Source organism: Medicago truncatula, chromosome 6 (genome assembly GCF_003473485.1).
Source record: "Medicago truncatula cultivar Jemalong A17 chromosome 6, MtrunA17r5.0-ANR, whole genome shotgun sequence".
Lineage (NCBI taxonomy): Eukaryota > Viridiplantae > Streptophyta > Magnoliopsida > Fabales > Fabaceae > Medicago > Medicago truncatula.
Window position 1 is genome coordinate 39,804,039 of NC_053047.1, and position 12,302 is coordinate 39,816,340.

The 12,302-nt window shown below is 29.8% G+C and overlaps 1 protein-coding gene across 1 annotated transcript; it reads right to left on the reverse strand.

Moving 5' to 3' along the window:
* Positions 1-1,059: 1,059 nt before the first annotated feature.
* On the reverse strand, positions 1,060-11,087 carry LOC11442573 (aldehyde dehydrogenase family 2 member C4). Its single transcript, XM_013597607.3, has 9 exons — positions 10,889-11,087; positions 8,522-8,664; positions 3,742-4,125; positions 3,029-3,118; positions 2,763-2,936; positions 2,465-2,602; positions 2,092-2,229; positions 1,915-1,976; positions 1,060-1,448 (listed from the first exon to the last, which is right to left on the reverse strand). The coding sequence occupies exons 1-9, from the start codon at positions 10,992-10,994 to the stop codon at positions 1,175-1,177; spliced, it is 1,509 nt and encodes a 502-aa protein (XP_013453061.1). The 5' UTR covers positions 10,995-11,087; the 3' UTR covers positions 1,060-1,174.
* Between the last annotated feature and the right edge of the window lie 1,215 nt (positions 11,088-12,302).

The window sequence follows — 12,302 nt, forward strand, 5'->3', positions numbered from 1 at the left end:
TTGAATTGTTAGAAGAATGTACTAACATTCATAATAAAATCCATAACTTTTCCAATATCTATCAATTTAATATATTTGAATTCAAGATGAATCAAAATAAATTTAGTATGTTGCAAAATAGAAATGGAACCAAAGCATATAACTTTTTTCAGTCATGTTATGTTCTGTTTTGCTCTGTATATGAACTAAATGATTTACAAGACTATATAAATTTAAGCAACATCAACATCTCAACACACACATAACTTACTATCTGGTTCAAAATGCATGCGTGTTGGAGCTGGACGTGGAATCTATTAGCTACTGCAGTGCATGAAGCCGATAGTTATGCGGTGCAGAATTTCACAAAGCCTATCGTACATGACATTGTGACGATCGTGCCATGCTTATGGACGCGATGAAATGAGAAGGTATGGGAGAACGAGGAGAAGAGGCCTGCTGTGTCACTCAACAGTCCAAGAATTGCTTAGACGATGGCAGCGTGTTCGCACGCGTTCCACAATTGATCAGTTTGCGGCAGGAAATGCTGCAGCCCGATTCCAAAGAACAAGGATGCATTGGTATTGGAATGTGAATTAGAGATCAGACAAGTCAATCTGTTAGCACAATAACTGCGTAAATGTTTAACGGCTGTCCACCAACGATTGAAGCAGAAGCTTAGGTGTAAAGAAAGCACTCACCTGGCTTGATGAGTTGGGATTATCGAAGATAACCATTGAACTCGATTGCAAAGAAGTAGTGGATGGTATCTTTGATAATTCTAGGAACCAAATTGAATTGAGAGTCATTTTAAATGATTTTAGATCTTTTTTTGAATTTCTCTCCAAACTTTATAATAAGTTTTATTCATGGACAAACATACCATGTCGCTCATAACTTAGCCAGGGCGTCAATGTTGCATGTTAGGCACCATATTTTTAATTTCATCCCAACATGTATTTCTACATTTATTTTGAATGAAATGCATTGAGTTTGGTTTTGTTGAAAAAAAAAAATGTATAGTATGTTGGATCCAATTTAGATTAAATCATCATTTTCAACCTTGACATGCCCACATAATTGATTGGATGTAACATAACATAAGATCTTATAATGTTATTATTATGATGAATTATACATGGAAAAGGTCCATTTGTTCACTCTCAAATACACATAACCCAAATACAAAGAACATTCAAAGCCAAGGAGAATTGTAAATGGGAGTTACAACAGATTTAACTTGCAAATATTTATGTAATGATTCCAATCCAAAATCTCTTCCAAACCCACTCATCTTGTAACCTCCATAAGGAATATCATTTCCAAAGGCAAAGTAGCAATTAATCCAAATAATTCCTGCTCTAATGGACCTTGACACAGTGTTTGCTATATCCAAATTCTTTGTCACAATTCCTGCTGCTAAGCCATATTTTGTATTGTTTGCACTTTTGATTGCTTCCTCAATAGTCCTATTTTTTATTCATGTACTTGAATTCATCATTCATGAACAACCTTACTATAATTACTTCAAAAACAACAATAATAAACAATTTGGTTTTGGTGGTATCTGCATCACGCAGTTTTCGATCTCAATTGCGCGATCTCCAATCACTAGTTGAGATCATTTTTAACTGATTTTGTTATCATGCAATCTAAATCATTGGATCTCAGATTAACGGTCCAGGATAAAAAACTACTTATAACAATTGCGATCGAAAACTGCGTATAACTACGTCTTTTGTTCATTGGAGCAAATCATGGTCTAAAATAAGTATAAAAGGAAATTCTTGACCACTAAACTTTAGTCCATATAGAAAATGTATTTATTTTTAGTCCTTATAGTTCGTCTAAAAAATATGTGTTTGTAGTCGTTCGTTTGTATTTTACGGAATCAAAAGTGCAAAAATATTAATAGACTTAAGTTGAATAACTTACTTGAACTTCATGAGTGCCATGACAGGGCCAAATATTTCATCTTGTGCTATACGCATGTCCTCCTAATCAAATTATCAAAGAACAGAAAGGAAAAACAAATATTATATGGTTTGTTTATTTGAATATTCTGAAGGTACTCCATATAGTATATGATATTTTTGTTGAGTTAAATTTCACCTTAACATTTGAGAAAATTGTAGGCTCAATGTAGTAACCCTTGTCTCCAATTTTTTTACCACCTGTCAAAAGGGTTGCGCCATCATTCTTTCCATGCTCAATGTAGGAAAGAATTTTTTCAAATTGCTTCTTGTCAACCTACAATGAAAAACTTAGTTATTACTAGAAATATATTACACTACTAGAATAAATATGTGAAATATGTTTCTCACGCCTAGCGTGGGCCTGGGTCCAATTCCCACATTGCAATCTATAACCCGGCCCTGATCTTAACCTGACTCTGATACCATGTTAAATGAGTTTGGATCTCATCCCAAAAGCTAGCTCGACTAAAAACGAACTACAAATAACTTCAACATTGCTAATTTCGTACCTGAGGCCCTTGTTGAACTTTAGGATCAAAAGGATCACCAACAACCCAAGCTTTTGCTTTCTCCACCAACTTCTTCTCAAATTCATCATAGATTCCTTCTTGAACAAACACACGAGAACCCGCAACACAAATTTCTCCCTAAAACCATACAAGAATTAAAAAAACAGAACTTGTTAGAAGCTACACAATTGGATTGTTTTGTAAAAACTAAATGGTAGTGTTTAAAAGAAAATAAATACGAGAAACACAAACAAAGAACACACGACATTTGAACACGGAGTTAGGTAAAAAAATTCACCTTATTAAATAAAATGCCAAGGAGAGCAAGTTCAGCAGCTTTATTAACATCAGCATCATCAAAAATTAAGAGGGGTGATTTTCCTCCTAATTCAAGTGAAACTGGTTTCAAATTACTTCTAGCTGCAGATACCATTATTTCGCGTCCTACTTCTGTTGAACCGGTAAAACTAACCTGCACAAGCACAATCAAAGCAATTCTATTAGTCTTATATTCTTTTGAATCGTGATATTTTCAAATGCTTATGCTTGATATTTAAAATTTACCTTATCAATGTCCATGTGTGAGCTTATTGCAGCTCCTGCAGTTGCACCAAATCCAGGTACTACATTGAGCACTCCATCTGGAATTCCAGCCTTCAAAAGACGAAAAGCAAGAAAAACTAATCAAATTAGTCTTGGGATTTAGATTAATTTATAGTTTATAGAAGCTTCTCAATGAAAATTAGTCCTAAAATTTGGGTTAGAATTAACTCGACACGACAAACATAATTGGTAAGAGATATCTTCCACTTATAAATGTTTTTAAAGATCATATCACATCAAACGTGACACTACAAGAAAACAACTTATTACCGATAGATTATTGTTGAAGTCATGTTTCTGAAATGATTTTCTACCTCCTTTTTTTTGGTCTATGTTCGTTAATAACCCGTAGCAAACATTTGTTTTGTAGTGTGAAACTAACACATCCCCTAATGCTCAATACTGGACATTTGGAGTGTGACCTAAGTAACCTGATTACGGATTACCTAACCGATTTTTAATAGACTTAGAAATAATCTAAATTAGTGTTGAACTGAAATTCAACCCGACAAAACAGACTTCTAAGGTCAATGATGCGATAAGTTTATAATACTTGAAAATTTTCCAATCAAAAGGAATCAAAATACTCGAACATAAATATCACATGCGAATGTTACTAAACGAACTAAGGAACTAAGATTGAAAAATAAATGAACCAATTTTTTTAACCTTACCTCCTTAGCAAGATGAGCATAAAACAAAGCAGAGAGAGGTGTTTGTTCAGCAGGCTTAAGAACCATAGTACAACCAGCAGCCAAAGCAGGAGCAACCTTAGCAGCAAACATAGTACTAGGAAAATTCCAAGGAATAATGTGTCCAACGACACCGATTGGCTCCATCAAAGTATATGCGTGCAACTCCCGAGCAGGTTTTAAAACCTTGCCGTGAATTTTATCCGCAGCACCGGCATAGTAACGTATTATATTTGCTACTCCAGGAATGTCAACAGCTTTGCAGAAAGTGTATAGTTTTCCAGCATCTATTGTATCTAATGCTGCTATTTCTTCTATGTTTTGATCAATTAAGTCTGCCCATTTCAGCATTATTTTTGCTCTTACCTGATTAATTAACAAACCATATGTCAAGTTTAATATATGCTGCAAAATATAAATGGAACCAAAGTATATAGGCCATGTTTCGATAAACAACTTAATTAAGTGTTTATAGCATAAACTATGATCATATAAATGTTGATGTATAAGCTATTTCTACAACAAAAGGTAAAATAAGTCAACATGTTTGTATGTTTTCATAAACTATCATGAATAAATTATCGAAATGAGCTGAAAATAGCTTACGTACATGCCAAAGTGATTTTCATATGTCGTCGTAAACAATCACGAGTATTTATGTCAATAAATGAATTAAAAAAGGTCAATCGAAAGAAGTCAGTAACTTTTTTTAATCACGTCATTTTTTTTTTTTGAAAAAAAAATGTCATGGTATGTTCTACATGTATTTATGTATTTTTTTTTTTTGTGGTCGAGGTTTGAACCCGAACCTTACATATATTATGCATTGTCTTTACCAACTCAGTTAAGTTCATGAGGATGCATGTATTTATGTATGCAACTAAACTACATTTTGTGTTTTGCATTTAATTCCATCATTTTTGTATGTATCGGGGCAGTTAAACATCAACTCCTATCATTCAATATCTGAACACCAACTCTATAAACAAATGATTGGTGTGAGTGTTCTAAACGTTGTTCCATTTCAACCAATAAATAGAACGTGGACCCAATGGCAGTGATATGTTGTTCTTCTGCGTCAAAATAACTGAGTGTAAGTTAACTCGTGCATTTTTAATGTGAGTTAATTTACATAGATATATTTTTTCAATATAATTTAATTCACGTTAAACGAAAATGAATAAAAATAGATGAGAGAAGAACAATTCTCAAAATATTCGGGTCGTGTAGGCCCGTTACATTATAAGTAACAGCCTAGGCTAGAAGGATCGTTACTTTATGCACCAAATAGTCACGGGTTTTGAAGTCAATCACATGACACGTCAGAAACACTAAAATATATTTTATCAAAGTCCTTTGTTTTGTCTTATAAACATAAAATATAAGGGTGCGTTTGATTTGCTAAAAAATGAAGGACATGACAGAATAACTCTAGTTATCCAGTGTTTGATTTGTAAAACTGTTTCAGGTACAGGACAAACTGGAGACAAGGGACAGGACAAAAACTCATATTTTTGTCCCTCACCAAACCACATCACAACTTTTTGTCCCACTCACAAGTTGTCTAAAATACCAAAATAGTATTTTGTCCCTCAAAAATCGTATAAAACAAAAAATTATTCAATGTCATAAAAAATTTGTCATGTGCTGTTCTGCCTTGTGTTGTACTGTTCTATCTTATACTGTTCTGTCTAGTATTTACTGTTTTGCAAATCAAAGACACCCCTAAAAGTTAGTTGTATAGTGTTGTACCATGCAATATGCATGCAACTTGGAAAAGTTTATAAGTCAATTGGAAAAAGTAGAGACTATTTAATTTTTAAAAAAGGAAAAATATCAATTAAATCTTTAAATAATAATTAAAAAATGTTAAGAGTTTTAACTTTTATGTGTAATTTTTAAAAAGATTGGTGACATAAACGTCCACTGTTGTTAATAGTGAAAAGATCTGCTTTCAGGGTGAATCCTAGGGGTTCACCAGATCATGAACAGTCTAAAGGCTCCAAGAAAGTTTTAAAAAATATTTTCATTCTATTCAGAATCGTCATGTCTGGAAGATAATTCAAATTTAAATATTTTTAATTACAAGTGCTACAATAAGAAACTATCAAGTATTTATGGTTTTCGATGCTTGAAAATTGTTCAAAAATTCGACGTTGATCAACATCTCCACCTTCAAGGAGAAGTTCAAGGTCATGACATGGTTAATTTGATTCTACATAGATAAAAATAAAAAATAAAAAATAAAAAAAAACATATATAAATTAAGTTTTGAGCATGAGTATTCATTTTCCTTGTCTTTTGTCGAATCGGTACAACCCAAATTAAATCATACTCGTAACCGTGAGATGAATAATATCATAAACTTCTAATATTCATTTCATAGGTATATGGGGTATTTGTTTCAAGTTATAGAATTATATACTTGGGAATGATATTTTTAAGAATCTTTTTTTTTTTGAAAGAATACTTTTAAGAATCTTATCATCCAAAATATTATTCCTACAAATATGTTTGGCAAGTTCTTGATATTCCTAAGAAGATTATTTTATAAAATTTACTTAGTTTAAAAATATAAAATTAAAATAATACAAATGAATAAAGAAAAATGAGTAAATTATTGGTAGTTGCATTCTATGTTCATGGAGTTTTGAATATCTCTAAAATATTTATATAGACAAAAGTTAAATCCTTTTATTTAACTAATAATGTACTATATATGGAGGATCCTTTGGGTAAAAAAAAAACTAAGAATGAATCGGGTCCTATTATTTTAATATCAGTTTCTAGTTTACTTTCAATTTGTAGGGTAGAAGGTCAGCTCATTATGAATAATAAAACTAATTTGGATGAAACTTGGAACCATTCAAAATACTAAGTTTTATTTGGTAAGTTTAGTTTTTGGGTTAATATTTGTGTAGTCAACCTTATTTACCTTGTGAGTTAATATTTTATATTTTATGTTATCACTATTTTGACCAGATTGAACATGAGAATGTGCAATGTACTTATTATATTTGGAAAAGTCCATTTCTGAGTTATAATACTACCGACGTTGAGGGTTGAATTATTCAAAAATTTCATTGTTGTTAATAATCTGCAAAACAATTGTAATATAACTACTACTTGCGCATCAATAGGATTTAGTTGTTTGGAAATAAAAATTTAAAATCACAAATAATTCAATTGCAATATCAAGTGACATAATTAATGAATAATCAAACATGTAGCAGTTGAATTATAGTTTTTTTTTTTATAATCGAATCGTCTCATTATACAATGTCTCTGCCAAACCAATTGAATTAAGCTCGTAAGGACACAAAAGCTAACAAATTAACAATTAACTTATTAACATTAATTGTAAAACATTTCATCTCATTTCGTTAATGAAATATCACTAACTATTTGAACTCTTTTATAAAAAATAAGTAGAAGTTCTTTTTTAATTATTTGAACTTTTTTTCTTTTTGATCAAGAGGTTAGAAATGAATTCTATAATGAGAATGATAATTTTTTATTTTTTAATAAAAATATCAAATCACAAATATTATTGTCTCTTTCATAGGTTCCCTACACGTTTTTCTATTTTCTACTGTATCAAATACTTGACGAAAAAAATTCAAGTTCTATATATTCTTCTCATTTGGTCAATGGATTCTATTTCTAATAATCCAAACTAATTGTGCCAACCAAAGAGATAATGCGTGTACATCATCGTGCAAAACAAGGCACAAGGGCTGCCGGAAGAAAATGTCTACAACAGTAGTTATAATATTTTTTTGTTAAATAGTTTAGGGTTTAGATATTTACCCCTTAAGCTGAATCGGAAATTTGAGTTTTAAACCCTAACTTATGCATATTATAATTTTTTTGTCAAGTAGCATAGTGCCTAAAGCTCACACAATTTAATTGTGGAGAAGTGGAGTGTCCGGGATTCGAACTCCAGCCCCCTGCATATAATATGCAATATCCCTACCAACTGAATTAAACTTACGGAGATCATGTTATAGTATTTCTATCAATTGAATTTGTCCACGTGTAATCTTTTTTGCTTATTTTGCTGGTGCTTTCTTGATTTTGGAAATACTTTTGGTTGGTTTATCCTTTGTACGCCTTGTGTAAGGTGAATCATAGCTGTTTATATTATATCTCATTTTAGTGTGTTAAAAAAATATTTACAGAGACTAGTGGTTTTAATTATTTTTAGGGCAGAGTAGTTATAATTTATTGAATGATTTTTTTTCCGATCAATTCTTTGTTAATAAAATTTAAGATGAAGAGATGAAGTCTAAATCTAAGGAATAGATGAGTGAAAGCAATGTTGAGGAATAAAAGTATTTATGTTATTTAGGCCGTCAAAAAGCACTAACACGGCTCAATAAATAATTATTATCGTAAATCATTAACGTGTCCTTATAATATATATTAGCATCATATTCTTCTATGGTCGCAAACATAAAAGAATAACGTTTGAACACACGTATAAAGAGTTTTTTTTAATAATAAACGAAATTGATAAAAAAAAATTAATATTTTGAATATAAATCTCTTTATATATGCGTCTACACACTGTTCATTTATATTTGTGATTATAAAAAGATACCTTTGTTACAAGGCATTAACTAAAGAAAATAAGTCAAATTAGACTTTTTGACAAGCTAAAATAAGATTCATCCAAGAAAACTACTAGTAAGAGAGTAGAAAAATGGAAATTTAATAAAATTAAATGAAATAAAAAGAGTGGGAGAGAAAGATAACATACAAAACCGGGCATACGAGGCCATGGACCATCATCGAAAGCGACACGTGCCGCTTTTACAGCAACATCAATGTCTTCTTTCGTTCCCTCTGCAATTTTTGCTATCACCTCTCCACTTCTTGGATCTATTGTCTCAAACTCTTTTCCTGTTTTTTCATTTTAAATATTATAAACAAAAGAAGAAGAAGAAAACACAAGCACCAAAAAGGTTTTAATAGTTACTTTTAACAAGCTTTTTGAAAGTATAAAATATGTTTCTATAAGAGATATTTAATCTCCGATTATGTACTTTATTAATCAAAATATATCTGACATCTTTGAATCTGAAAACTACTTTTAATTAATTTTGGTTGATTTTATGTGTCTCAATGATTATTTTGATTAACGAGTGAACAATAAATAACAATTTAAAAATTTTGCAACATTGATTGACTGTTGTATCTATTCATTATACATTTTAAGATAAAAATGACTATTTACTCTTTGCAATTAGACCTTATTTGAATTCCTTCCCAAAACAATAGACCGGATTGAATATGGCTTGAATTACACTTTGAACTAATTACATTATTTAAAGAATAGATTGTATCAATTCATTCAGATTTCTCATTTTTACTTATAGATAATGACATATCTATGTAATGTCAATCTATTATAAGTTTAAAACAATTAAATAAGTTTAAGTGGTTAATGAACTAAATCAAAATACGAATTGTTTAAGAGAATCTCAATTCAATTCCTTTGTTAAACAATTTTTGAAAAGACCAAACTTTGAAATATTAAAACACCTTTACCATAGAGATTGGAGGGTTAAATTAAATATATAAGTCAAAATACACCGACGTATATTATGTATATGTAATATACTAAATAAAAGAACAATAACATCCCTTCAAAAAAAAAAAAAAGAACAATAACATTAAATTAATAAATATTTTAAAATTTCACCTAATAAAAACAAAATGTTACTATCAAATAATAAATTAATCAAATTCAATTTTGTATTTGATGAAAAGGTATAAAAATGAAGCAGTTTATGTGTGTTCCCTTTTTCTTGTCTTATTCTTTGTCTATTTATACACTTCATAATTAAAACGGAACTATACAATATTAGTAAAAAATAAGGGAATGATTCTTTGACAGCAAATATGATATATTCTCCCCTAAAATAAAAAAATTATATCTTCTGATTTTTTTTTAGGTTTTAATATGTGTAAGTTGTAGTATGTAACCAAAAAAAAAATGTGTAAGTTGTAGAAAATAATGTTAATATAAAAAGAAAGAGACATTTAGATAAATATATAAAATGTTACATACTGTATTTTTATTTTGATATTCAAATAATTCTGGTAAAATGTAATACAATTTATAAAAAAAATAAAAATAAAGGAAAATGTGATTAATCACATTTGTGATATGTATGTACAAATACTTTTTTTTTTTGTGGGGTCAAGGTTCGAATATACATGCACGACACATGATTAATCACATTTGAATTAATGACAATTTTAGTTTTGAATTGAACTAATCATCTACTTCCTCCGTTTCAAAATACATGTTCAAGTCAACCACTTCACATATGCCAATGCATAATTTTGACTGTTAATATCTTTAATTTTCTAAAGTAAAAAATTATAAAAATTTAATATTTTGAAAATATTTGTCGAGACAAATCAAACAACATCTTACATGCTAATATTTGTATTTATATATTAGTTAAAAAGTATGGTCAAAGTAAGTCAAGTGAATAGTGCACATTGAAAAAATTGGACATGTATTTTGAAACGGAGGGAGTATTAAACTAAATTAATTATATTTTTCCACGTGATTAACTCGATATCCTAGATGTATGAAAAAAGGGTCTAGACCAAACATTTTTTATTTAACATGCACTATGTAGGCCTAGCATGATTTGAGAATGAGTGAATTACGGTTGTGGCCAACTCTTATCTAACAATCATATTTATGAGTCCAACCATTGAAACTATATGCAACATAAATTTCACATTTCATTCATCTATACATACGTGTAAAATTGTGTGCCGTGTACCATCATTCAACTTTCATGTGACAAAAAAAAAAGAAAAAAGAAACTTAAAACTAATAATCTAGAAGGTATGATAAGCTTGAGAAACAATGAAAATTAGTTAAGGTATGACAAGTTTTTTTTAACAAATTAAATTAGCCAATTCAAATTAATACTGAAATAAGCGAATCTGAGACCTTGAGAAAGAGCACATTCTCAGGTCTCAAACCAATACAACCAGGTTAACCCAAGTGGGTTGAGAAACAATGAAAATTAATCTATAGAAAGAAAAAAATTGAAATAAAGGGAGAATTAAAGAAGAAAAAGAATGAGTAGAGAAGAACCTGAAAGGGAATCAACAAATTCTCCATTGATGAAGAGTTTGGTGAACTTGATGGTGGGAATCTCTAGAGAGAGATTAGTCTTGCCATTGGAAGAAGGTAGAGTCATCTTTGTGTGTTTCCCAAAGAAACCAGAGTCAAGTCACAAGACAACTTGAAAGAAATGGTAGATTTCAAAGAAATGGGATGAGACCCTTATTTTTATAGACAATGAGTGAAGATATGGGGACATATAAGAAGGTGTGGGCAGAGGTGTAAAATGTGACACATTTTGTCATATTTGACACATAAACGTGTCGTTAATGAATTCTTTTTTGGTTTAATTTATATACAGTCAAAGTATTTTTTTTCCACGGTTTTCGGTGAGCATAATTAAATTGATAAGAATAATGTATTATTATTTACATGGATAGATATTCGAACCTTAAACGTTTTATTTATTCATTTAAAATATTAATTTTAACCACTAAACTATTTGATAAAAAAGTAATTTTTTCCACACGTGTATCTTAAAAATATTAGCACATTTTAATTATTTAACGAGGTATGTGATAACACATCGTTAAATACATATAAAATTTCTTTAAGAACATGAATGATATCAACCACTCTTTTTAACACTTTCTCTAGTAATCACTTTTTTGTTGGATAAAATTAATGCAAGTCTCACTATTTTATGAAGTTTCGTTTTTAGAATTTAAGACTCAAATTGATTAGAGTGAGTGTTTGAGATAATGTTAAAAGAAGAATGTTAGTAGCAAATATTCTATATTGAACGTGAAATTTTACTTCCTAATGACATGTCATGAAGGACACAATCGAAAAGTAAACGACTAAATTGCACAATTGTTATACTTTTGAGTGATATGAGCAGGGCACAACTAGGAAAAAAAAATTGTTTTTATAGCATAAAGTTGGTACCAAGAAAATAATGCATCGACAAAACAAAATAATGCATTGGATGCAATATAAAATTATGTGATTATAGTAATTTATTTGAAATAAAATAATACACGGTTCATTACTTTTGCAGAGGGTAGGGTCCAATATTATTTTCATTTTTTTAGGGACAAATAATAAGACAAGGTAGGTCCTTGAAAATCAGGTGAACTCAATATTAGAAGAAACCAAAACAAGGTAACTGAAAAGAGGAAAGATAAAGTTTCACAATTATGATATTTGAGGGACTAAAAATGAAAATTAAGCATTTATCTTGAACTCAATATTACCCATCTGACTGTTTCATCCAAGTGAATTTGTACTATATGGTTGATGTTGATGAAGGTGTAAAAAGAAAAGTCCAATTTTCTTCTCTCTTCTTTAACCTCTAGAAATAGAAAGTGTAGTATACAAGTTGTTGATTAAAGTTACACATGTTCAAAATTAATTTTTTAATTTAAATCAAATAACCATTACA

Excerpts from the sequence above, each read along its gene's own strand:
- LOC11442573 (XM_013597607.3), bottom strand. The coding sequence starts at position 10,994 with ATGACTCTACCTTCTTCCAATGGCAAGACTAATCTCTCTCTAGAGATT. Across the intron at positions 2,937-3,028 it reads CACACATGGACATTGATAAG|GTTAGTTTTACCGGTTCAAC; the intron begins GTAAATTTTAAA and ends GTGCTTGTGCAG. Across the intron at positions 1,449-1,914 it reads ATGGCACTCATGAAGTTCAA|GACTATTGAGGAAGCAATCA; the intron begins GTAAGTTATTCA and ends AATAAAAAATAG.